We start from the raw sequence: 27,258 nt of genomic DNA, 5'->3' as shown, positions 1-27,258 counted from the left end.
AGAGAAAGGAAGCAATTTCTCCTTCAGAAACTTCATCCTTGGGATCCCCACTCTCCCTAGTCAGTTTGTGAGTGAAGCAATGATTTGCTTTTAAATTTAATTTTTTAAATTTATGCAATGCATGTTTACTATAAAATTTTTTTACACTACATAGTTATGTAAAGTAAATGTGAAAGTCCCTCCTTCCATCCACCCTTCTAGCTATCACTTTACAGATGTGGTGGCTCTTAAAATTTTAGTATATAAGGGCTTCCCTGGTGGTGCAGTGGTCGAGAATCTGCCTGCCAATGCAGGGGACACGGGTTCGAGCCCTGGTCTGGGAAGATCCCACACGCCGCGGAGCAACTGGGCCCGTGAGCCACAACTACTGAGCCTGCGCATCTGGAGCCTGTGCTCTGCAACAAGAGAGGCCGTGACAGTGAAAGGCCCGCGCACCGCAATGAAGAGTGGCCCCCACTGGCCACAACTGGAGAAAGCCCTCACACAGAAACGAAGACCCAACACAGCCAAAAAAAAAAAAAAAAAAAAAAAATTTAGTATATGACACTCCACATGATCTACTAGACCTGGGAACACAGTATCAGTCTAGTTGGGAAGTAGACTTTTCATCATGGTAGGAATTCACTCTCAATCCCTAAGACTGTCTCTGTGTGACATTGGAATCAGCTCATTGTACTCCACCATGGATTATCTGTGAGAGATATGTCTTAAACTTGAACACTGGGAAGAGGCAGGGAACATATGAATGCCTACTGTGTGCCAGGCATTGTAAACAATTTATATGTTATTTAATACTTAAAGCCATGATTCAGAGAGGGTATGGATATAGTCTACAATGAAAGAAAAAGGACACTTGAAGTACTTGCCCAAGGTCCCATGGTCAGTAAGTTGAAGGGCCAGGATTCAAATCTAGGTTAAATCTGTCTTTTCCACTCTACTACACTGGCATTTTGCCCCTTTTTTCATTTTTTTTTTTTCTACTAGTAATTGTGGCCTGGCATCAAAATATACTTTTCATCAATATTCTTGGCAAAAAAGTTAATTTGCTGTGTAATGAGATTATATAATAGGGCAATGCCTATTAATCATTAGGGGGGAAAAGATTTTGATTAAAAAAAAAAAAACTTTAGGAAGGAATGTCGTAAAGCAACTCAGAGGCCCTTCAACTTAGTATACTGTCAGGAGGCATGCAAATACAGTTGTGAGAAGTTTCAGAAACATATTTGTGGCAAATATTTTATGAGATTTAAGTGTTTAAAGTTTTAAACGTCTCTTCCAGACCCCACTGTTCATCATTCTTTTTACTCATTCAAAAATTTCCTATTCCAGCCTTTCCAGTTCGTATAAAGTTCTCGTCTCACTAAGTCCCTAGAGAAGTGGCATCCTCCTCTCTCAAGTTCCACTTCCAACACTCAAGTTGTTAAAACTTTTTTTTGTTTTTTTACAGTTCTCTGACCTACTTATTCAGGTGATGTTCCCTGAGTTTTGCTCACAGACATCACCATTTATACTCAGGGTTTTCTGGCACTCTGTTATCTAACTTGGTTTCCCTGCGTTGATCTTCCAGTCTCTCCCTTTCATTAAAAATGTATTCTGTTTTTAGAAAGACAAATATCATCTGATATCACTTATATGTGGAACCTAAAAAAAAAAAACGATGCAAATGAACTTATTTACAAAACAGAAACAGATTCACGGAATTAGAAAACAAACTTGTTACCAAAGGGGAAAGGGAATAGGGATAAATTAGGAGTTTGGGATTAATAGATACATGCTACTATATATAAAGTAGATAAACAACAAGGACCTACTGTATACCACAGGGAACTATGTTCAATATCTTATAATCTATAATGGAAAAGAATCTGAAAAAGAACATATATATATATATGTATATATATATATATATATATATGAATGAATATATATATGCATCACTTTGCTGTACACCTGAAACTAACACAACATTGTAAATCAACTATACTTCAATTTAAAAAACGGTATTCGGTTCTTGATATTTGCTACAATATCAGCAATGATGCAGGTAGACTTCCTCGCTCAGCTGTTTGAGGAATGGATGGGGTGTGACTTCTCATCTCCTTTACTCACTCCTACAAACCCTTGAGCTAGGGTACCTAAACCTCAAAAAGACCCCTGATTTTTTTAAAACTTTTATATTCCTACCTAGTTCCAAGCCTGAAAAATCTTTTGTGCATGTATGCACCAGAATCACCAGGGGGAGCTTTGGTTAAACATCAGTTCTTTGCCCCAGACTTAATGAGAATCTCCGTCACTAGGGTTTCTCAGTGATTCTAATCCTTGTAGCTAATTTAATTTAATTAAATAAAATTGAAAATTCACTTAGTTGTGCCAGTCACATTTCCAATGCTCATTATTCATATATGGCTAGTGGCTACTGTATTGGCTAGCACAGATACAGAATATTTCCATCATCACAGAAAGTTCTCTTGGACAGCACTGATCTAGAATATATAAATGGCAGTTGAAGCTATGAGGATGGAAATGATTTCTCAGAAAGTACAAAACTAGAAGAGAAGGGGATCCAAGGACAGAATTGTTAAAATCCTCCCATTAAGAGGCAGGTAAAGACTCAGCGAAGGAATGACCAGAGAAGTAAGAGAGAATAAGAGAGTGGTATCCTAAAGGTCAAGGGAAGAAAGTTTTGAGAAACAGGGAATTAGTGATCGCTGTGTAATTTTAAACATTAAGGTACATGGTTGATGATGCAAAGGAATATTACTTGGGGAAGGATGGCTTCTCAGACAGTCCCCACAGTGGAACATTGGCCTTTGTGGATTCTCCACTGACCAAAATCTGCCTCCCAGAAATTCAAACTTGCCCTTATGTGAGTGTCACTATCTTTCAGGAACAGATTCTCTTTATCTAAGGTTACATATACTGATTTTCTATATATGTGCATCTATCAGATTTTAGCTCACAAATACATTGATGTAGGATATATACCAGAATGTCAACTCAATAAAAATAAAACTGTTAGATGCTTAAGTTAGCCTGACTAGTGCATTCTGCCTTCTCCCTGTAGGTCTGCATAAAAGAAAGGCAAATTTTCAGTAGGTTACTTTGTGAGTATGAAATGAGAACAAATATTTAGTTGATCTTATGAAGTTTCTCAGCTGGCCCAGCTTAAGTCACTCCCAAGGGATATACTTGTCAAAGAAAAAGCTCAGTCTCTTGAACCCTTGTATTTTAAATACTCCCTTGCCTGACAAACCCCTTCCTTTCTTTCTGCAAAAGGAGTGCACTTTTTGTTTTTCAAGTTGCAATCCCAGTGCAATTTTTCCTGCCTGACAGTCTACGCAGGACAACCTGGTTGAGTTTTTATGGTTTCCAAATCCCCACAGAACTGCATTCATAATCTGTTGCTTTATACTAGTTCAACTTTTAGAGGGCAATCTTATTTCCAGGTTTCTGAGAGACGCTTCATTGGAACCACCACATATTGCCTGTAGCTATTCAGATGTCAAGTAGAATAAGGATTCAATGTAAAGCCAACGGATTTGGCAATTAAGAAAGTCATTGAAGGACTTCCCCCGTGGCACAGTGGTTAAGAATCCGCTTGCCAATGCAGGGGACACGGTTTCGAGCCCTGGTCCGGGAGGATCCCACATGCCACGGAGCAACTAAACGCGTGTGCCACAACTACTGAGCCTGCACTCTAGAGCCCGTGTGCCACAACTGCTGAAGCCCACGTGTCTAGAGCCTGTGCTCCCCAACAAGAGAAGCCACTGCAATGAGAAGCCTGTGCACCGCAGCAAAGAGTAGCCCCCGCTCAATGCAACTAGAGAAAGCCTGTGTGCAGCAATGAAGACCCAACTCAGCCAAAAATAAAATAAATAAAATAAATAAATTTATATAAAAAAAATCATTGGAGGAGTTTGGTACCAGCAGTTTGAGTAAAGTTGTGGGAGTGGACCCCTGGGAGTTGACAAATGAGTGGGAGCTGAATTCCTTCATCAGGTATTTATTGACTATCTAGGAATTTCTGCGCTCTGGGAACAAAACATAAGCAAATACGGACGAGGTCCCTGCCCTGATGTGGCTTATCTAAACAGGAAAAGTGACATTAATAAAGTAATCACAACAAATACTGTCTAATGATAAAGCGTGCGTTGTCGAACTATGCAGAGATGTGACAGCATTTAAGAGGTGGATCTGACCTAGTAAGGTCTCAGTAAAAACCCGAGGCAATGACGTAGGATTGAGGATGTGAAAAATAGGGTTAAGAAGGCGAAGCAGAGTGGGGAGAGACTTGTGGAGCACAGAGGTATGGAGCGCCCAGAAGAAAGTCTGTATGACCGCAGCGCGGAGAGCCAGGAGGAGAGCGGAACCAGGCGAGCCTGGGGAAGTGAAAATAGGAACGCTCCTGGAACCGAAGGGACGAGACTAGGCAGGCGAGGGCGGGGAGAGGCGGCTCCACTCATAAACTACAATTCCCAGGAAGCATTCGGCGGACGGATGTGAGGTGGGCGCGAGCCGCGACCTTTGAAGGAAAGAAGGAAGTGCTTGGGCGTCGCAGAGCGGGAGAAGCGGGCTAAGGTAGGCGAGGGCGCGGCAGGGGCGGCGGGCCGAAGAGGCGGCGGGCCGGCGGCGGGCCGCAGTGGTGGCCGCCCGCCGGGCGCGGCGGGGCTGCGTGTCGTCATAAGGCGGCGGCCATTTCTGCGGGCAGAGACGGCACGGGCGGGCGCTCGGGGAGCGGGGCGGGCCTGAGGCTGCGCGGCGGGCGGGCGGCCTCGGCCACTCGGTAATTGCTTCTCTTCCCGGTGTCTTGTCCGCAGAGGGAGCAGTATGTCCGCGGAAGTCCCCGAGGCAGCCTCCGCGGAGGAGCAGAAGGTGAGTGTGCCCGCGGAGAGGGCCGGGGAGCCCGCAAGGCCCGGGGCCGTTGCTGCCGGTGGCCGGGCCTGGCGGCGGCCTGGTCCCACCGAGGGCGAAGGGGCGCAGCCGGAGCCAGCCCGGCGCCGGTGCAGAGCCGGTGTGCCGCTCCTCCTCGCCTGGCAAGGCCAGACACTCCGGAACCGGCCGCCGCCAGGAGCTCGGGTAGTTAGCGCCGGCGTGGTGCGAGTTGGAGGTTCTCGGCGTCCTGGCTGAAACGTTCCTTTAGCGCCTGGGTGTGTCGGGGTTTTCTTTAATCACTCAACTGTACACAAGAGCCCGTGACTTGGTCCGTATGCGTGGAGCCTAAGTTTTTCCGTGGGCTGCACTTGGCTCATGAACCTTTATTTTTCCCTCGAAGAACTAACTGTCCAACTGCTTGTATTGTCTGCGTGTTCGTAACTCCAAAGGTGGTACCTCGTGTTGGGGCGGTGACTTAGACCTGGGTTGGAATTTCAGGTCCAGTCATTGTTAGTCGTGTAACCTTGGTCAGTTACTAAACTCTTCAGGCTTCAGTCTTCTCATCTGTAAAATAAGAATAATAGTCCTTGCTGGATACAGTTGTTGTGAGGCTTAAATGTGGTGGGTAACTTACAGCTTTGGCGCAGCGTGTGCTCCGAAATGCGAGCCAGTGGGATTCGCCTATGGTGCTTGACTAAAACTCGAAAGGTTGGAATTTAATTTTTTTTTTGCCAGCTGACTTGATCACGTTTTTCGTGGAAACATGGGAACATTTTGTAAACTCACTTGTAATACCTTGCTGATGTAGGGGAATAGGCCACGGATCGGTGTGATTCAGATTATGGATATAAAAACTTTATATTTGTCTGGGCTAGTGCTTGCTTCTTCCACCATAATTATTTAAAGAATCAGAGGGCATTGTCATAAATAGGATTTGGTCTAAAACTTGGATTTTGTAAGGGCTTCTGCTTAAGGTTACAACCATGCTCCTAATCAGGCTGAAAATTTGATTAGTGTTTTAAACCCATTCCATGTGTTCTTTACCATGTTAACTTTCCCTGAATTGGATGGTTCTGTTATGATATTACTTGTAAAGTAACTGGAGAAAAAAGCAATAACAAATAATAGGCCAAGTCACTACATCATTCGAGAATATTCCGATGTAAACTATGTTGGGTATTTTTCACACTTTGCTAAAAATCGAATTTGGGGGCAAAAAAAAAAAAGTATATATCATATATATAATTTAAGAATTACAGTCATAATCGTAATATTAAATATTATGTATTTATTGTAAAATATTTATCGTGGTGTTCATTATTGCTTAGGATTTAGGAACCCAGATAAAACAGCAAACTCATGTCTGTGCTGTCTTGTCCTAAACACTAAAATCAACCTCAGTTTTGACTTCTGATGCACAATAATGTGCTATGTAATTTTCTTTTATGAGATTTGTTAATATGTTTCCAAAGCGTGGAGTGTTGATTTCTGCCTTGTAAATGCTTTCACTTGGGACAACCTAATATTTATGTCTCTTAACACGTTTAATGCTATCTTCAATGTTTTCTTTTTGTGTCTACATTAAAATTTTAATTCAGGTCCTTTGATTTTAGGGCTGCTGTGTGAGTTAGTAATATAACGTCCCTTCTTGAATTAAGGTTTGGCTGTAGATGTTAAGTGCCTGTAGCATGGATACCATCCTTAAACATGAGGAAAATGTGCAGAGTCACTTCTGTGTTCCTGTGGGCCAAATCACCTGTTTCTTATATTTGGAAGAATAGTTAGATGACCTAAAAAAATTAGATTATTGTTTTTGTACCCAATTGACCTTTGAATTAAAGCCAAAGTATTCAGCTAAAATACTTTTATAGTTTTATGGTGCGTCAGCCTATTGCCTCTGAAAAACTAAGGTAAAGAGATGAGCCTGGCATGGAGTAAGAGCTAAGTCACTATCTACCTGAGTAGTATGTGCACTCTTGTTAAGAGAAGAAAACTGTATAGGCCACTATTTTTTATTGCGATACTAATTAAATATTACAAACGTAAAAATAAGTATAAACTCCTATCTCTCTTACACCACTCTAAAACTAAAACAAACTAAATACAAAAACATTCTAAATTATTAATTCACTGTGGCATGGTATTTTGCTGAAACTGAATTTCCAGTGTATTGAGACTATGGTAGCAATTGTTAAAGTGCAGGAGCCTTTTGAGTTTGGCAAGTTAACACTCCCTTAGACCATATGATCCCTCATTTCTCCCTTTTTTAAGAGTAAGCTGTATGGTCGTTTAACTGTAGTCTTAGGTACATCATTTACATTTTAAATTCAGCTCTGTTGTTTTCTCATTATTTGGATAACTGGAGTAGTAAATGAAAGCTCAGACACAGAAGTACCATAGTACTGCTTATATATAAGATGGCAATTCAGAAGCCCTAGGATATGCTCATATTTTTCTTTAGATTATCACCGAAGTGAAAAGTAAACATTATTTTAGCAGAGACTTCATGGATCCGTCATCCACTTTGAATAACACTGAGCTGAGACAGGCATGCAGTCTCATCCTGGGGGTGAGAAGAGGCATGTGGAGACTTAAAACACATAGTTCTGTTTTCATCGTGAGCATCTTAAACTCAGGACTCTCCTTTATCTTTTCTCCGTGGCACCTAGGGTAGTGCCTGGCATTGTTTTGAAAATGTTGGTTAAATGAATTTTTCTCCAAACTTTTCGGTTGAAACTATTGCCAAAGCACTATATCAATACAAATGACGATACTAGTACTGCAGTTAAAAAAAGAGAGGGATAGACCATGGTAATATAAAAAACCTTAGGTTAGACCCACTTAAGAAATCTGAATGAAAGTAGAAGGATGTTTATATGTATTTTTTCATATATATGGCTTTTAATTTTTTTTTAGAGAAGATCTTAATAGCAGGTTCTCTAGAAAACAGGTTTTCTAGAGATTTTGTTACAAGATTCATCAAATTAAGTTAGTAAGGTGTCTTGGGAAAGGCTAACTCAAGTAGAGCTCTCAACTTAAATATTTTTGTCAGTTTAAAAGGTATGCTTGGTGCTTTTGTGACTGGTGGAAGAGGAAGAGAACTACTGTTTAAATTACTTCATTATGTCATCAGTAAAGAGTGGATATAAATTGCCTTCCCATTTTCCCAGTTTTAAAAAAATTGTGGTTAATATTGGCCTTTTCTGGGACTGTTTTGACAGTACTTTTGGTAACCAAAAGGCTTAAGATATATTCAGTTTGGAGCACAACCTGCTCCTCTGGTTTGTTGTGCAACCATTGATTCTTAACAATCTAGAAGTAAACCTCAGAAAAGTTTTAAAATGTCTTTCAAAAAAAAAAAGCTCTTTCATTTGTTGTGTAGTAAATTGCTGAGATAGCAACAGTGTTTAGGCTTGCCCGTTGTTTGTGCAAGACTTTAATACTTAACAACTTCTATTCCTGAACTTATAAGTGTCTACTAAACATGAACTATTCCAAAGATGAGCTGATGGTGAAACTATCACGTGTTTAGAAAGTTTCTTAACTTTTAAAAAACAGTTGGGGTACATTGTATTTGTTCATTCAGTAGACTTTTATTGAACACCAATTAAATGCCAGGCACTGGGCAAGCAGCAAGGACTTAATAGGACTACAGAATTTTTCCACAGAGGTTGATAACAGTATTGGTCCCTTCCTGACACTATACCAAAGGATTTGTTGGCTTTCATTAATCTTATTCATCAATCAGTGCATCAGTGAACGTATTGCTGAGCAGATTGAGAATTTACTTAGAGAGGTCAGATTTTTATTTGCTGATGTTGTGTAACTTCCCTGCTGAAGACCAAAAAGTGGTATTAATCATTCAAACTTACTATCAATTCCATGACAGACTACAAAATGATCCTTAATTATTTGAATATATGTATGTTTATATATATATATATATATGTATGCTTTTATACCTTATACTCTTTCTACTTACAGAAAGCTTAGCTAGTCTATTTCAATAGAATGATTCACAAAAATGCAAGTGCCTAACATTAATAAATATTAGGCCCTGTGCTAATTGTAGAGTATACAGCGAAGATTATTTTGGGGCATATGTTATTGCCAAGAGAATAACTATCACTTAAAATATTGTTTTTAAGTTTTTGTTTTTTGTGCATCATAAGCATACAATATCCTGTTGCAATATCCTGGATTTCTGCTTTCCTAGTTTGTAGCCTAGAGTAAAAGTTCCAGAATTCTAATGATGCTTTTTCCCCCCCTCCTCCCAAAGCTATTATCAGCATAGAAACCACTTAGCTAAATGAAGTCACTCATATTCCAGCATCTATTTCTAAAAAGTAGTAAAATTTCTGTGTAACACAAAGGCCTCTTGGAGAGTAAAGTTTCAAAACCAGATTTGAATTTTTAAAAATACTTTCTTCTTGGTTAAGCTTGTCATTTCCCGTCTTTGTTGATCCTTTCTATTGTATCTTTGTTTTCTATTTCATTAATTTCTGCTTTTTATTTTCTCCTATTTTCTTTGGGTTCCGTTCTTTGTCTAACTTCTCAAGTTGGATGCATAGCTCATTGAGTTTTAGTTTTCTTTAATATAAGCCCTTAAGGGACACTTGTATCCCACAAATTTGGTATGTGTAGAATTTTTATTATTAGTGAGTTCCAAGTAATGTTTTTTATTCCTATGATTCCTTTTTTAACCACGAATTATTTAGTAATGTACTTTAATTTCCAGATGGCAGGGATATATACAGTTTGAAATAATTGACTTTTAACCTTCTGAATTGCAGTCGTAGATTGTGGCCTGGTTGGAAATGGTTAAGACTTGCTTTACAGCCTAATATTTAGTCAGTTTTTCCATTTGTCCTTGAGAAGAATATGTATTTCCTAATTGTTGGATGCAGAATTAAAATCAAGTACGTTGACTACTTTGTCTTTTTCACCTACCAATATGAGGAAGGTCTGTTGAACTCTCCTATGCTGATAGACTTATCAGTTGCTCCCTATAATTTTGTTGATTTATATATTTTGAGGCTTTCTTATTAGGGGCATAAACATTAGATCTTCTGTATTCCTAATAAAGCTTTTTGGTCTTTTTTTTTTTTTTTTTCCTTTCTTGTCCTCCTCACCCTCCCCCCACCCCCTTTTTTTTTCAGTTGACTGATTTTCTTCTTCCATTTTACCCCCGCTATTAGTTTGCAAGTTATATACTTTATTTTGTTATTAAATTGATTCCCCCTGAAATTTTATCAAGCCTCCTCAACTAAACAAAGTGTAAAATTAATATCATAAATCTTTTTCTAAATGAGACAGGAACATAGAACACTTAAACTTTAAAAAACTTGTGTATTTTTGTTCTGTCCTTTTTGAACCTCACATATTAAGACATTAGAATTAGGAAAGTGAATATGCCAATTATATTTCAATAAAGCTGGGGAAAAAATGAGAAAAGTGACTTGTTCAGTATACATACATACATACCAATTTCTTTGTTTGCTTTTTCCTTCTTTATCTCAGACCTTTTGAGGGATGTATTTTCATTCTAGCTGGAATAAATGTTCAGGAATTCCTTTGAAGGATGTCCAGAAACGTGCAATCACACCAAATTTTGTGTCCTTCTTTGCATTTTTTAACATGACTGTAGGGATAAATTGCCTTTTTTAAAAAAAATTTCTATTGCAGCTTTTTATTTTAAATCACTGTGAAATGAAGTTCTCACAACATAAGACCTCTCCAAACTCCAAAGTCAGGCATCTGGAGTAGACTCTCAGGTCACTTCTCCCTCTTAGCCCTATGCCCACCCCAGTCACCCAAAATCCTGCCAGGACCATCCTGGAGGTGAGGTGATCTCTTTTTATTTGTAATAGTTCTAGCAAAAGTTATACAACAGTTTATTCCTTTCTTTTTAATTGGCAGTTTACATATATACATATTGCTATACGTATTATCTCCTTTCTTTTAAATTACACAAATACTTTCTAGGAACTATTTCAATAAATTGCTTATTTTACCTGATTTTGTCAGTTAATGTCCTGCTCTGGAGAATAGAAATCAATTTGGGTATTTCAGACAGAAAGGGATATGATTTAGGGGATTAGGTTACAAATTATTTGAAAGGATAGAGTAGCAAAAAGGGGAAGATGATGTTTCCAGAGGTGAGGGATTGCAAAAAAACCTTTGACCCTGCAAGAGTGAGGACTGTTCTGAGCCCAGCATCCTCTACCCCATCTCAGGTAGCTGCTACAATAGACCCTAATCATGAGCTTGATGCCCTTCTGCAGGAACACACAGGAGCTACTGCTGTCTGCACATTGTGTGGCATCACCAGGAATAAAATGGATTCTTTTTCCCATGCCTTTTAATCTGTTGTAGGTACCATTGGCGGAACCTTATAGGAATTCAGTTTGGAAAATGTGCTTTCAGGCTTCTAACTGTAGTGATTCAGAGGAGTGTTTAGAGAAGGGTAAGTGTGGGCTGAATGCCCATGGACACAGTCCACCACCTGACGTGTTATTAATATTCCACAAGCAAACTGTACTTGCGTCAGATCATTGGTGAACATCCAGGCATTTGAACTTGCTTATCAATAAGCCCTAGAACTGTATACATCTGCAAAAGGTTTAAGAATGTTTCTGTATGATCCATTAAAAGTATTGTACGTGTCTTGATGGTACTGACTACATTTTAAAAATGTAGCTTTGGTCATATTTTCCACCCTTTTGGTGTTAAATGTAGCTGAAATTCTGAATCCAACTGCAAAGTTACACCTAGCAGGGACTTGCCATTGTGCTATGTATTTGGCCAGAAAGTCCAAGAATTGGTTTGTTTTTCTAGGACATATTACAAATTTATTGTAAATCTAAATAATATTTTCAGCTGTAGGTGCTGTTTTGCCCAAAATATTTTTCGATAGTAAACTGTTTCATTTAATTGAATATTATATGTAAATATATACATAAATGTGTTCCTTATTAAGAAAATAGGGGAGTGCCAGATAAGATGGCATATTGTGCACAACTTTTTTTCTCTCGTATATAAAATGGGGAAATCTGCAGAAACGCTGGAAACTAGGGAAAGTTGCTACCCCATACTAGAAATTCCAAGGAATCTTTCTTAGATACAGAGAACTGATAATTCAAATCAGACAAAGAAGTGGAGCATGCTCATTTCCCAAGCCTAAGAAAGCTGGATGGTTTTAGTGGAAATGTAGGACTCTGTTAACATCCTTTAACTTGAAGGTGCTGGGACTGAAAGGCTATAATCGAGTTGGAGTCCTTTTCAACCAGTGTCCAAATTTAAGGTCAACCAATTTAAAAAACAATTGTATAGTGGAACCCAAGAGTAGGTCCCTCCCAAGTCCACTTATAAATTAACCACTATGGATACCCTGGGGCTGTAGTAGCGAAGTGAAGCCTCTGTGGTGACCCAGCGCACTCTCTTATACTGAACTGGGAACCTTAAATTTATATTACTTCTCCAGCTTATCTGATGAATACAATGTAGTCATATCTTGTATAGGGGTTAGGTTCTAAAGTTAGTAAGGCAAAAAATCACATATAACTGAAATCACCCTTGAAAAACCCAGTGAAGTCATGATCACATTAGAGACTGCCCCATCAATTCTCAGTAGGTCAAGTGGTAGTCAGTCACTTTTTTGTCTAGTGTTTGAACAGATGGCTGCGCTGGTTCTTCAGTTGATTGCCAGCTGAGGTAGTTGACTCCTGTTATAGGGGCTGAGTGTTTTAAACACTGGAATGATAAACAGTATGTTGGTACACTTACACTCTGAAAGAGACATACTCTGGGATTGAGACTCTCCTGGGAACGCAGGGTTGCGTCATACACCTTACACTTGAGCTACCCTTTTTGAATGGAATGACTGGCAGAATCACCGATACTATTTAGAGTCTCTATCTCTGGCTGGGCACACATATAGTTGAATTTTTTGTACGTCGAGTGAATGATGCAACCACTGTAAAAAGAATGAAAATCAAAATATGTAGATGCATGAAACTGCAGCATAAGAAGAGAGTAGAACACTTGAAGCAGAAGGAAGCATACACATAAAAGAAGCCCCATAGAAAGGGTATATTTGACAGCAGCAGCAGCTTTATTCTCAAAATCCTCTAAGACTAAAAATGAGAAGAGGTAACAACACATGAGGAAGCTTTTGAAGATGAAAAAAAATCTTGACAATCTATAAGGTGAATAAAGTTGATTATAAAACGTATGAAAATACTTTTGAGGAAGATATATGCAAAAATTATATGAAGTTGTTTCTTGAGTACCTAGATTAATAAATGATTACTTGCTGCTGTGTAAGAACAGTAGGCTTGGCATTTATGGATAACAGTTCTGCTTCCTGACTATTCATAAATAACCTGGAAGAATCAAGATGCAGAGGTGTGTAATTTTGCTGAGCTGGTGTGCAGAAATGAGTCCATTAGCTAAAAAGTGTGCCTTGCCATTGCCCAGCCTCCCCTATCAAGGCAGCTCTGTTTTTCTTGATTCATTCTTTCTTCTGCACTACTTGCCAAGAAGTGGTAAACACTGCTTCCCTATAAAATATTACTCTTGGGGACTTCGCTGCAGTCCAGTGGTTAAGACTCCCCGCTTCCACTGCAGGGGGCACAGGTTCCATCCCTGGTTGGGGAACTAAGATCCCACGTGCCGTGTGGCACAGCCTATATATATATATATATATATATATATAGGGAAGAAAGAAAGTAAGCTGTATCAAGACTGGTGTTAAAAGTGAATAGGCTTAAGATATTGATAGTCCTTGGTCAGAAAACATATTTTTGATGCATTAAAGATGGAATCTTTGGCATGAAAACTGTTTGCCATTAAATATGGGTAGAAATTAGGCAATAAAATATACAGATGTAAAGATTGACAGAGATGATGTTTCTCCCCTTTAAAAATGACAAGGTCTTCTGCATTATTCAAGGAAAATATGGTAAGTAAGCTGCTGTTAATTTCTATTAAAGATTCTCAGAGCTTTCAATTAAATATGATTTTGAATAAACAGGAGGTCAAAAAGCTCTTTTTTATTTTAACAGTATTAAGATGGTTCTCTAAATATGGGCAAAGAGCTGATGAGTTCCATAGAAGGTGACTAACTATAAATGTATTATACATGACTGGAAAGTAATGGCAAGCAAGACTTCAGAGCTGAGCTATCTTGATATTTTTATCCAGTGTGTGGGGTGTTATACATGCATCACAGCTATAATAGAGCTATCACATGGATCATTGGAAAAACAAGACAGAGATGTTTTAAAAGCCTCTGTGCTTGATTTCTTAGTCTATTGCTGCATTATTTGGTATTTGACAACTGAAGCCAGAATCCAAATATTTAAAAGGTGGAATTATCTAAAATAACTGTATCGTAATAGAGAAGTAATTTATTTAAAATTATTTCAGGAAATGGAAGACAAAGTGACTAGTCCAGAGAAAGCTGAAGAAGCAAAATTAAAAGCAAGGTATCCTCATCTGGGACAAAAGCCTGGAGGTTCAGATTTTTTAAGGAAACGATTGCAGAAAGGGGTAAGTTCTCATGTGTAAATCTTCAAATGTTTAAGTCCTGTGAACTCAGTGTGCCGAAAGAGATTGTGAAATGAGTGTCTGTGTTTATAGCTCTTTACCACCAGATGTGTGTGCATTGATAAGTATATATGTTGGCTATAGTTATATGTGGATTATTTTCTCAAATAAACCAAATTTCAAGGGAATATTTTTTTCAGCTTTATTGAGTTATAACTGACGTAAAATATTATGTAACTTTAAGGTGTACAGTGTGATGATTTGATACATGTACATATTGTTAAATGCTTACCATAATAAGGTTAGCTAACACATCTTTTACCTCACATAATTACCATTTTCTTCTTGTTATGGTGAGAGCATTAAAGCTTGACTCTCATAGCAACTTCCAAATTTACAATCCAATATTGTTAACTCTAGTTAACACCATGTTGTCCATTTATTAGATCCCTGGAACTTACGCATCTTATAATTGAAAGTTTGCACCCATTCACCAGCATCTCCCCATTTCCCCCACCACTCAGCCCCTGGCAACCACTGTTCTACTCTGTTTTCTGTGAGTTTGATGATTTTAGATTCCACATATAAGTGATGTCATACACTAGTTGTCTTTCTACCAAAAGAATATTTTAACATTAATTTTAGTTTAACAGATTACTTTTAAAAGTGGCAAAATATAGAATGGTGTTTTTATATAGCATGAAAGAATGACATTCACAGCTTTGAAATAATAGAATGACAAAGAAGGATTATACCAAAACATAAAAATAAAATCCTTGTTCCATGAAAAGTAATATGGTGGGGAAATTATTATAAAAATGTTAGTTAATATTTGTAATACATAAAATGGTTTTTCAAATACACAAGAAAAACATTAAGGTGCCCTAGATAAAGGATTTTAGCAGAGGAAATATTGTTATTAGACACAGAAAAAAATGTTTATCCAGGATAGAAATGAATGAAGTATAAATTAGAACAATTATTTCTTTGTAGCTTTAACTATAATAAAAAGCAGCATCACTATTCAACAGCAGAAATATAGTAAGTAAATTGTGGTAAGTCAACAAAGTAGAACATTATGTGGTCATTTAAAAAGCAAAGACCATAATGTAGGGGATAAATAGAAAAAAGCATCATTGAGAAACATGTTCTACATTCTGTGTAAAATGTATCCATACCAAGTCTCATTTTGAAATCATCCCATCAGATATGGTTTTAGTATGAAATTATGTAATTTTCTTTATTATTATTTGGATTTGGGATTTGACTGATTATTAGTGTTTAGGAAACTTTTTTTCCTTTGCTAATCTTCAGTATAACTTATGCTAACAGCCTTTCTTCCAACATTTGGGCTGTTGACTTTGTCATTTTTCTCTAGCTTCAACGATTTATGACTTTTTAAGTATCTTCAAGTTAGAATTTATATACATTGTATCTTGGCGTTGGTGTTATAGATGTAAATAGTTGTCAATAAGAAAATGCCACTTGAATCAAGAAATTTATATAGAATTTGAGAAGGGAGCTCTTCAGTGATTCTGTATTTTACCAAAATGTCAGTGAATAAGCACTTTTATATTAGGGAAATGAAGTGTTATATTCAACGATATAATTTCTTACTATGTTAAAAGAGTTTTGTTTTTTAAAAAATGTCTGGATCACAGGGTTTTAGTTTTCCTCTGTTGTAATAGCAAACTGGCAAGTTATCTTAGTATCTTTAAACAGTTTCTTGTTTATTTGAGAGGGTTGGTTAGATATCATTTATTTTAGGTCCCTTTCTGTTTTATTGTACTTGTTAATGTTATTTATTCGGATACCTATTTTTAGGCTTTTAACAATATGACGTGTGAGGGATATCAAGCAGCAGTCTGGCCCATGTTTTTTCATATTTGTGGAGTTTGTGAAGTCCCAAGAAAACTGAGGATCCAGTTTTAAGAAACATGGCCTTAAAATTAAATATTGTCACTTTGGTGATCCATTAGTGTCAGTGCAATTATAAATATGGATGTAAGTGTGGCCCTTAAATTGAAGTGGGAAAAGGCTCTTATAAGAGTGTCATCTAGATGGTACAGAATATGTTAATTTTTAAAATTTTCACTTACACAAAATTTAAAAATTGTTAAAGACAAGTAATATTGCCTTCTTGAACTGTATCTTTTCCAATATGAGAAACATTGATCTAGTTCATTCCTCTACCTAGAGCAGTTATAATTATTAAGCATTGAGTTTAGTTTTTCTCTCACCACACTAAATAAATTTAATTCCTTTTCCTCAAGCAAAGTAACCTACTCTACAGTTAAGTGTGATCCCCTTGTGATGAACCTTTGGTTACTATAAAATAGGTAACATTAGAAACAGACTTTATTACATTGGGGAAAATCTGCCTAAAATTTGCACTATGTGTTAAAGTTCTCATTTTGTGCTTTTGACTCTAAGAAATTTGGCAGTCTGCTTTCTCTTTTAGAGGCTACTAAACTTCAGAAGTAACTCTAATATAGTACATCAGAAGTTCTGAGGTTTTTTTTCACTACACTTATTTTGAAACATGCAGAAATGAAGCTGCAGCAAGTCTTAGAAAGGCCTGGTCCAAGTGACACATGAAAAGCAATTTCTAACTTTAGACTCTGGCCTAAGGCCAGATGCTTATAAAAGAATAGTCATTGGAGGGAGGCAGCCGGTGAGACCTTTTTTTCAGGCCATTCAGCAATCTTAAACTAAGCTGTGAGTTCCTAGCTCCTTCATTTACCACTTGAGTTACCTCTGAAGTCTCAAAGAGAATATTTATATATCCCCCCTTCATCCTTTGTCCAAGCCCTCATCTCGTATCTGGATTATTCCTTCTTGTTTATGCTGTAGGCAAAGGTTAGGTTCCCCTCCTTTGAATAACCATAGCACCTCATGTATTTAAAACAGTGTAACAGTGGATTTATTTGGCTGTTGTCCATCTTTATATCTCTCTTCATGATTCACACAGTGCCTCGTGTAGTATTGCAGGCACTCAGTAAAGGTGGGCTAAACATGATAGGTGAAAGTCAGAACCCAGGCAAGTTCATCTGTTTTTACCTCGGAACAGACTAACTCATGTAGATTATCTATATTAAGGTTGATCTTTAGCTCCACAGTTTCTCTTTCAGTGATAAATGGTGTGGTTGTTACTGCATCCATCTCTCCAACTAAAAAGAGTGATTGTTGTACTTAGTGTCTTAGGTGAAAAATGGTGTTATAGGATAGGGATGTGTATTTTAAGTGATAATTAATTTCTAATGAGTTCATTTCGTCTATTACCCTAGCATTTATATTTTAACCTTAATTTTTATGTTAGTGAACTGCTCTAATTCAAATAAATGGTTTAAATCTTTACAGAAAAGTTCATCTTAGATGACAGAGTACCAGCAACGATAAATAATAGTTTTAATAATTGTAAGCTTGATTGGAGGTGGGTGACATCCCAAATGCAAGTTGGTGGATTGTGTGTTTTTATTTTCAAAATCATTTAAACAAGAAATTCATGCTGGTTTTTCCATTAGTAAGTGAAAGGCTTGTGTCCCACTCTTTAAGTCCAGGGCTATTAGCTCCCAGATAGATTGATATGGAAGTTGATATCAATATTGAGGGTTCCATATTGGAACTAGAATGATATAAGTAAGCCTGAAGAAGGGGTTCTTGCCTGACTTCTCAGCTGTTGACTTGTGATAGAACTCACTATAGAGTCATAGCTATTTCGTGTAGTTGATGTTTTTGTTTAAAAACTTATAGGTTTATTTTATTTTGACGGTACAGGGTCACATCTATATCTTAAACCAGTGTAATTGCATATGAAAGCTTTTTAAACTCTAGTCTGAATTTTTTTTTTCTTGTAGCAAAAATATTTTGATTCTGGGGATTACAACATGGCTAAAGCAAAAATGAAGAACAAGCAACTTCCTACTGCAGCTCCGGATAAGACAGAGGTCACTGGTGACCACATTCCCACTCCACAGGACCTTCCTCAACGGAAACCATCTCTTGTTACTAGCAAGCTGGCTGGCTGATTAAAAGAGCTGAACTGCATGAATCTTCTAATTCCCATTATTTCTCCTTAATATGTTACTTCTCCACTTTTTATTTCCTTTCACTCACTAAGTCATTTGAGAGTTATGGCTTTGCAGGTAGTGGTAGTGTGTGTGTAAGGGAATATACATGTGTAGAGTTTTGATTAGTTTAACAGTGCACTGATGAAAAGAACATGTTAGAGCAATGTAAAGTAATCTACTTGAAAATAATTGTATATATTACCTAACTCCTAGTGTAGGGCTGGTTCCAACAAGTAACAAGCAAGTTTTACAGTTTTGGCTTTCTTTAATTCATCTTAATTATAGCTTTGTATGTTACTCTTATTTAATGTAACCTCTATTGTATTGATTTCTTGTGTATTTTCCTTTTGGATTTTGTAAAACAGAAGTTTAAGACCACAAGTTAGAAGAAAGGTCACATATTTCAAACACATATAGATGGGGCTTCAAAAGATTTGTATCCTGTGCTTGAACTTGAATGGCCTTAAATCTGTTTCAGCTTTAACAATAGAATTTTACTTGGGCAATATTTGCCCATTCTGGTGTAACTTATGTGACTCTAGTGCTTAACAGCTGCTGTTGAAGCTAGTATTCTTATTCAGTTCTGTAGTGTTAGAATACCTTTTGTTGTTGAAGATGTGAATGAAGTGTGCATGTGCATCGACTGTTGAATTCACTTTTGTGCCATTTTTGTAAATACAGTAGTTTTGCACAACCTCTCACAACTGTCTGTATTAATTTCACATATTAAAGAGTAGATGATGTGCCAACCAGAAGCACAAGAGTTCCTACACAAAACCCTGTGTCATTAGAGCTTCTGCATAGTAAGAGTAGTTTACAGTCTTGGGGTTATAGAATACCAAACTGAAATCTTTGCTCAGTCTGCCATAGACTTAAGCTTTTTCATTTGTTCCTCATATCCATGACATTCAGTGGCCTTGTGCAAATATGATATGTTGCTTAGGCATATCTTTTGTCCTATGCAGAACATTTCATTTTGACTTTTATGAAAATTACAATTCATGTAATTTATATAAACTTTTTTTAATGTAGAAACTTTTTACTTCCACAGTCAATTCTGGGGACACTAGAATAAAATACTTTGCCTCCTGTGGCCCCTCCCTTCTTGTTTTCTTGCTTCTTTGACTCAAATTGTGTTGGGCTGTGCCGTGCAGTCTCTTCAGAAACATAGGTGTCTGTATCTTTACTCTTGAAATTTGCTCTGTTGAATGCTGTATATTCTAACACAATAATGATATTTTCCTTACAATTTCTCAGTTGTTAATTAACCACTCTTAATCCTGTATTGTTAAGAATTGACAATTGTTTAAATAAAAGGAAATTTATAATGAAACAAATATTTGAGAAGATTGGCCCAGGAACCTAGTCAGGATGAGCTGAATTTTAAGTAGTTATAATGAGCTAGGTGAATTAGGCTTGTGACAATTAGAGGAATTTACATGATAGGTGGAACATATTCATAATAAATACTTAGATATTTTGTTTCTATAGATGTCACTTTAATAAAATATAATACTTGTGGTTTATCTAGTTAGTAAGAACTTTAATTAACAGACTTCACTGGGACAAATTTACTGGTCTTTTAGGCGCTCTTCCCATGATGCTGAGGATATGTAGCCTGAGATGATAGTATATTTTTCTTCATCTTTGACTTGTGCAGGGCCTCCCCCTCTTTTGGATCCAGGCATCTTTTCTGGAACTTGGCTCCATTTGTATACCTGCTTTCCTATGACCCCAAATCACCATAGATGGTGCCTTGAGCATAGTACCTGCACTTAAAGGCTGCCTAGCTCTCTGAGGAAAACTTGCTGATTATCTTCCTGCTTCACCCACCCCAAAAGGCAGAAAACAACAAAATCGATAATGTGCTGATTTGTTATTATGAGGATTAGTTATATATAAATAGATTTGTAATGGGAGTAAGTAGGTTGTTCCAAAGTATGTATAATCATTGTAGGATTATTTAAGGATTACAAAATACCCCAAAGTAGAATATCTAGTGGTTTTGTTTTGTTCTGTTTTTGTGACTGTTTGCAAGCTAGCACCATCAAATTCACACACACATCAGAGATTAATCTGAAAGATCAGACCACGTTACTGATTATGGTAGGACTCCTGTTATGGTTTGCGACAAGTGATGTAATCTCTGCCTGAGTTTTCATTTGTAAAATACAATACTAATATTAACCTACCTCAAAACTTGTTGAGGATCTGTGAAATACTGAGTTAAGTGCCCAAAATAAAATACTGTTGATTGTCTTTTTATTAAAAGTAAATTTCCTCATTAAACCAACCTGCCTTCTGTAAAGTCACAGTGATAGAAATCTCAGGATTTTCCATCAGAAAAGACCTGTCATTTAGGACTTGTAGGTATAATTGCTTAGCCTCCATTATTGGTGCTTGGGATAGAGGTTTTACATTTTTCTGTTTTTGTTCTGCTTCAAAGCTCAGTTTATTGAAGACATATTTGCAGGCTGTTTTACCATTGCTTGAATGAAGATTTTTGACCAAGATGGGCTTAAACATTTCTGTGGTTTCAGAATTGTGGTTTGAGAAATGGCCAGTTTTAATCATTGTCCTTCTTATTATAAATGAATGTTGGAGTAAACAAGTTGGAGATAAATACTTCATGAAAACTAGCTAATGTCTGAACTCAATTACCTGTTTTATGTCCAGGAGCTCCTATTTGATAATACAGTTCTGAGAAACATTTCATTTTTAAAGGCTACATCTGACTAAAACAATTATAGTTATTGGCATGTTGGGATAGTAAGGACTGTTGGATTGTTTTGATGAACTGAAAGGAGCATTTTTGCAGTCTATTTACAAGTTATTCAATATTCCTTTGCTGCGCACCTAAAAATAAGTCTTAACTATTCATCAAGCCCTCTACTTGTTACTTCACTTGGAATTTGTTGCTGTTTTTACTTGATGTAACAAAACTATACCTCTGAATGTTTATTGATACTTTTTACTAAATCAGACATGTATTCTTTCTCAATCCAAATTAGTGAAGTTTTATCAGGGCTGAAATATCTCTACTTGAATTGTGCTCTAAACTTGGTGTTTGGTGATCCAGGGGCAGGTATCCAATAGGAAGAGCATGTCTGAGTGGCAACTTAAGCAGTTTCTGTGGTGGCCTTTTTACATTCCCCAACATTCAGACACATGTCTTCCATTTTTCATTTTCCTTTTTCACCTCATTTTACTTCACTTCTCCCCCCTCCCATCCCTGCTTATTTCTTAAGCCTCCTGATGGCATCTATTAAATGGTATTTAGGACTGATGAATGATCAATCCTTTAATACCCTTCCCAATATAACACAATTAAGGACCCATTTAAAATTTTCTAAAGCACTGTTTTCATCTGGATAATGACAAGTTTGAGCCACCGTCCCAACTCTGCAATTCAGCATGCAGTGCCAGTGTTCCCCCACATCCCTTCTCCCCCTGACATCACACCACACCTTGTAAAATTGGGATCACAGAAGTCTCATTCTGGGATTGTTAATCTAAGGATAAAAACACTGATTTTAATACTGTTTTACTAGTTTCTGCCTTTTAAAGTAGGTAGGCCTATGGGTTTTATTCTGGAAATCACTGATGGTCATGACAGCCATTAATTATGTTTGTATTATGTTATTTATCAACTAAACGGCATTTGAAAGAAAAATCTAATTTCTTTAATATACCCTCAAATCTGTTACTGCGTCTTTTATTTGTGATGCAGTAGGACACTTGCCTGTATTAAAAGGGCCAAGAGTAAATGCCTTTTTTGTTGAACATGTCTATAGAGTTGGCAGTTAATGGTGATATTTGTCAAATAGCCCTTCCAAAATTATACTTGTGAAATACACAAAAATAAATTGATCTACTTAATTTCTATTGATTTGATTTGCAGTTTTTGTCTCATTTAAGTGTTATATTGTTTTTCAGTATATTTTCTGAAGTTGATCCCTTTAGATTTCAGCTACTACGATATGCAGAAAGAATTTGACTGTTGTAGTCTTAAATTTTGTTTTAATTTAAATAATGTTCGTTTATGAGATCCTAGCAGCCTAACTTAATATTTGTAAAGACTTTTGTAATTTAGGTAACATGAAATGTTTGCAGATTGTGAGTCTTTTCCATCTCAGGTATAAAACACTCTAGTACAATACTGTCAGAAATAGAAAGATGGATGAGACATTCTGAGAAATTTTATATATATACAGTTGACCCTTGAACAATATGGGGGGTTAGGGGTGCCAACCCTGGGCGCAGTTGAAAATTTGTGTATAACTTACAGTCTGCCCCCCTTATCCGTGGTTCTGCATCCACGGATTCAACCAATCACAGATCGTGTAATATTGTAGTGTGTATTTAGTGAAAAATTCCACCTATAAGTGGTCCCACACAATTCAAACCCGTGTTGTTTAAGGGTCAACTGTATGTGTGTGTGTGCATTTAGATAGATAAGTAGATAGATGGATGGATAGATAAAACTTAATGCAAGGTGGAAGTATTACATTCCTTAAGAGAAATAGAAATAAAAATAAGGTTCCAGGAAGTCTAGAGGAATGCATTATTAAATTTAGGGGATAAATGGGATGAGTGGTAAGTTAGGGAAATTTTAGGGGTAGTTTTGAGAGATGGGTTGCTGTAGGCATTGGTGGAGGGAAAGGGAGGAAGAAGCATTTTAGGTGGAGGGCTGTTATTTTCAAATAGGCAAGGAGTTGGGAAAATGTGGCTCTGTATAAAGAAGTTTGGTTGGAGATCAGGGCATGCGAAGGAACTTGATTTTCCTGCATAACACTGTCCTTTCCTCCAGCCTTCAACTCAGTAAATACACCTCTGTGCACTTGCCCACTTGAGTACTCGAGCCAACGTTAGAAGTTATCCTTTATTCCTCAGAGGCTGTGACCAACACCCACCAAAATACACTGAATTTGTCCATTTCTCTTCCCTGCTGGCACCATACCCAAAGCCACTATTTCTTACCTGGACAACTGCTATAGTTCTAACAAACACATAACCTTCTACTCCTGCTCCCTTGTGCGTTCTGCAATCCCACCCATTCCCACTGCCCCATCCCATTTCCATTCTGAAATCATATATCCAAGATCCTTTTGCCCCTGCTGAACATGTTTCTTTTCCATTAAACACTTTCCCTGTTTCGTAGTTTGGCTAGCTCTTTTTCATTCTGATCTCGGATCAAATTTAACTTCCTTAGATGAAGTCTTAATTCGTTATTGCATCCCTAGCACCTAGAAACAGCTTATACATACTCAAATGCTTGTTGAATGAATAAAGTGAAATGGAATTGGAATATTGGGTTGGAAATTAAGTGAGAAACCAGATTAAGGTTATGGATGCAGAGAGATGATGATTCTCCATCTCAGTCACGTCTAACCTTTCCTTCGTTGCAGTAGGCCTTTATACTCTGTTTCTCTGCATGAGGAGAAATGGCAAAGAGCTTTGCTCTCATAAACTTCACATCACTGAAATTGGTGCGCCTGATTTTCCATGGCAAGGATGTATTAAATGTTCACTGCTTCTCTACTCTTGCTTGTGATCACAACCTTGCAAACATTCTGCATCTGGTTTCTGAGGCTGTTTATTGCCCCATTACCAATAACTTGGGCTGATTAGTGTCTTGTAGACTCTCACTTTCCTGCAACTATACAAGCTAACATTCCTAATGACTTTGTCTATAGACATAAGGTGCCAGTTGCTTGAGTTACTGCAAAAATGATCACTATAGAGCAGCCATATTTTTAGGATAAAGATCAGAAGCAGACACACCAGTGGGCAGCTTTCTGTCACGCCACACTTAACAAGTTATGGAACACAAACCTTTCACTTCTTCAATAGAATATCCTGGGTATATTCTGTTACAATATTGCCAGCTGTTTGCAGTCTATTCATATTCCCATGGGAGATTGGTTCTACAGAAGCAAAGGGAGGAAAAATTTCAATAAGAGGATGGTCGTCTACAGAGTAGAGTGCAACAGAATGAGGAAGAATGGGACCTGAGAAAAGGCCACTGGAAATTGGTATCACTGATCATTTGGAGAGAGCAGTTTCAGTAGAGGTGTGCATGGGCCTGGGACAGAGGGACAGAAAAGGAACAATAAGTGATGAAAGGTGAGTTAGTGGAGAGGATGTGATTTTTTGAGAATTTCTGAGGTACATAAAAGAAGATACAGTCTTTGGCTTTGCTTTTAAATGTAGGAAAGATTTGAGTTTGGTTATAGATAGGCAAAACAAAAGCATGGGAGAAAAACCAAAGATACAGAAGAGGCAAGAGGGCAAGAGCTGGGGTTGAGAGCATGCATGAGGAGATTAGCCTTGGCATGTCTTCCAAACAGAGGATGAATGACTAGAGTGCAGGTGGGGGAAAGGGATACTAGAGGAGAGTGGTCACTGAATGACCTTAGTCCTACCTGTAAGAGAGGGGGGTTGAGGTCATTTTCCTGGAGGGTAGGAAGAGAAGAGGGTAGAGCTTTGAGACCCAGGGACTCTTTATAGCTTTGTAAAAGCATGTATGTACTTAACAGATCCAGAAAGGATCTAGAAATTTAAAAGTGGTTTCGTTGGGATCATTGTTTGAATTCACAGCTTTTTTTTTTTAATTTTAATTTTAATTTTTTTAAGGAGAACTGAATGGAACAAATGCCTTCTGTGGGGCGTCAATCATTGGGGTAAAAATGTGGAAAAGAATGGTAGAACCAAAACCTGGTTCTAAGTTAAATTATTAGATTTCTTTTCCTGCTCCTCTTCACTTTTTTAAAAGGTAAAAGTATACTTGTAATGATTCTAAAGTCAAGTAGTATAGAAGGACATAGTGAAAAGCTAAAAATCGCAAAATATGCCTCTACCACCAAGTTTAGCTCCTCTACCACTGGAGATATTCAAGCTGTTTTGTGTTTCTTCTGGTAGTTGCCTCCATGCCTCTCAATAGTATGTTTATACCACTGTTTCTTAATTTCTTAATTTTAGACATAAATTAATAGTTTTCAAGACTGATAAATGAGGATTAAGCTTACATTTCCCACCTCCCCTCCCTCCCACCCTCTTTCTAGGATTATATAACTACTTTTGATTCCTCTATAGGCTTCCTTTACAATGTCTAATAATATATTTTCACCATTATTTCTTATCTCATTGGCTGTCAACGTATTTCTTGTGTGTAAGATGACAATATTAACACCACTATCCTTCCTTTTGACTCTCCTCCCTTCTCTTGGCCTTTGTCATCTGTGTTCTTACCTTATTAAGGTTGATAACACTTGCATTCTATTTTATAATCATTAATAGTCCTCTTAGCTTTATAGGTTGATATAGTTCACTGCAGATCACGGTGTATACTATGATTTCATTTTTTTAAATCGCTTTTTGTTTTTCTTGGTGTTTCTAATTATTTTTTCCCTTCATCCTTTTGGCCTCTATCATAACCACAATTATTTTAATGTCTCCCATCACATCAAGTATTCTATAGAGTCATCCTTTTACTCCAGAAAACTCCCCTGTAGGCAGGTCTCCTTGCTTCAGTCTGAACTTGTTGATTTCTTATCCTAATGCACAGTTGTCATCTTGGGACTTAGCTGCTCTCCTGAACTGAATCCATTATTTTCTAGATTGCATATATGGCAACCATTGCCTTTTGCCAGTGTCTTATGTCAGATTCCCCAGAAGTGGGAACTTCCCTAGAAGTGGAAGTTCTTTATTTTTTAAAAATTTCATGGATAGTTTTATGTGGCATGAACATCTTTCTCCAGTCTGTGGCTTGCTTTGTCTTAGTTCGTGATATCTATTGATACATTCCTAGTTATATTTTAGAGCTTAATTCAAACATACCTTTGTGAAAAACTGAATATCCCCCTCCCCTACATCATGTTAATTGTTCCATTTTCTGAGACACAATAACCATTTCCCTATAACACTGTTTTAGCACTTAATCACAATACATTCTAACTGACTTCATTTATCCTCTCTTACAGGAAAATTATCTTATTTTGCTCCAGCACTTAGCCTAGTGCCTGGCCGTTTTAAGTGCCCAATAACTATTTTCTGAAAGAAACTATACCCTTGGGATGTAGCCATTCCCATTCACCACATTCATCCCATATACCACTCTATAATGGTCAGGGTTCTTAATCACAAATTCATAACTGGCTCATTTAGGTGAAAATGGATTCACTGAAAGATATCAGGTCACTTACAAAATTGTTAGAAAGGCTGGAGAAACAGTCTTGATGTAAATCTAGGGACAAGCCCGGACACATGCTACAGCAATGGCCCGGTATGGGTGCTGCTGCTTCTCCCACTGCTGCCACCAACCACTGAAAGCCAGGAGCCCGACTTTGATGTGACCACTGTTGTCCCACAAACTTGGCTACCTCTGCTACTACCTTCATGGGCAAATGGAAGTTCCGGGCAGAGCCTGTTTCTCCATAGTTCTCACTTCTGTAACCTAAGTCTTGTGCAGAATGACTCTGATCTTTGTGGCTTAGGTCATATGACTGCATCCAAGCTGCAAAAGAGGAGGGGAATTTGCAACTATCAGGAGGCAGGACTAGTGCAGAAAATTCCCCCAAATAGAGAAAAGATGACAGACAAGCACAAATATGATAGATGCCATTATACCTTCCAGTGTGCTTCTTCAATACAACATTGCAATGCTGTCTACTTGAGGGTGCAAGAACTTCAGAGAGTTTATGATTTCCTTACACATTTTGATTTGACATGCCTGGAAGCATTAAAAGAGGATCTTAAACTCTACAGC

At 37.5% G+C, this 27,258-nt stretch overlaps 1 protein-coding gene across 2 annotated transcripts; it reads left to right on the top strand.

The window, feature by feature from the left end:
* Nucleotides 1–4,486: 4,486 nt before the first annotated feature.
* Nucleotides 4,487–22,380, top strand: ARPP19 (cAMP regulated phosphoprotein 19). 2 transcript variants are annotated; one of them, XM_082388202.1, is made up of 4 exons: nucleotides 4,487–4,578; nucleotides 4,818–4,872; nucleotides 14,302–14,424; nucleotides 18,279–22,380. In XM_082388202.1, the coding sequence occupies exons 2-4, from the start codon at nucleotides 4,828–4,830 to the stop codon at nucleotides 18,447–18,449; spliced, it is 339 nt and encodes a 112-aa protein (XP_082244328.1). In that variant the 5' UTR covers nucleotides 4,487–4,578; nucleotides 4,818–4,827; the 3' UTR covers nucleotides 18,450–22,380. The 2 variants fall into 2 exon arrangements, with proteins under 2 accessions (XP_082244328.1, XP_082244327.1); XM_082388201.1 differs by lacking the exon at nucleotides 4,487–4,578 and having other exon boundaries at nucleotides 4,633–4,872.
* Nucleotides 22,381–27,258: the final 4,878 nt, after the last annotated feature.

The sequence above is a fragment of the Balaenoptera borealis genome, assembly GCF_965194805.1.
Source record: "Balaenoptera borealis genome assembly, chromosome: 3".
In the NCBI taxonomy this organism is placed as follows: Eukaryota; Metazoa; Chordata; class Mammalia; order Artiodactyla; family Balaenopteridae; genus Balaenoptera; species Balaenoptera borealis.
This window is presented reverse-complemented; position numbering and strand designations above follow the sequence as displayed.

Coding starts and splice junctions, on each gene's coding strand:
- ARPP19 (XM_082388202.1), top strand. CDS start 4,828: ATGTCCGCGGAAGTCCCCGAGGCAGCCTCCGCGGAGGAGCAGAAG. Junction 4,873..14,301: donor CCTCCGCGGAGGAGCAGAAG/GTGAGTGTGCCC, acceptor AAATTATTTCAG/GAAATGGAAGACAAAGTGAC. Junction 14,425..18,278: donor GGAAACGATTGCAGAAAGGG/GTAAGTTCTCAT, acceptor TTTTTCTTGTAG/CAAAAATATTTTGATTCTGG.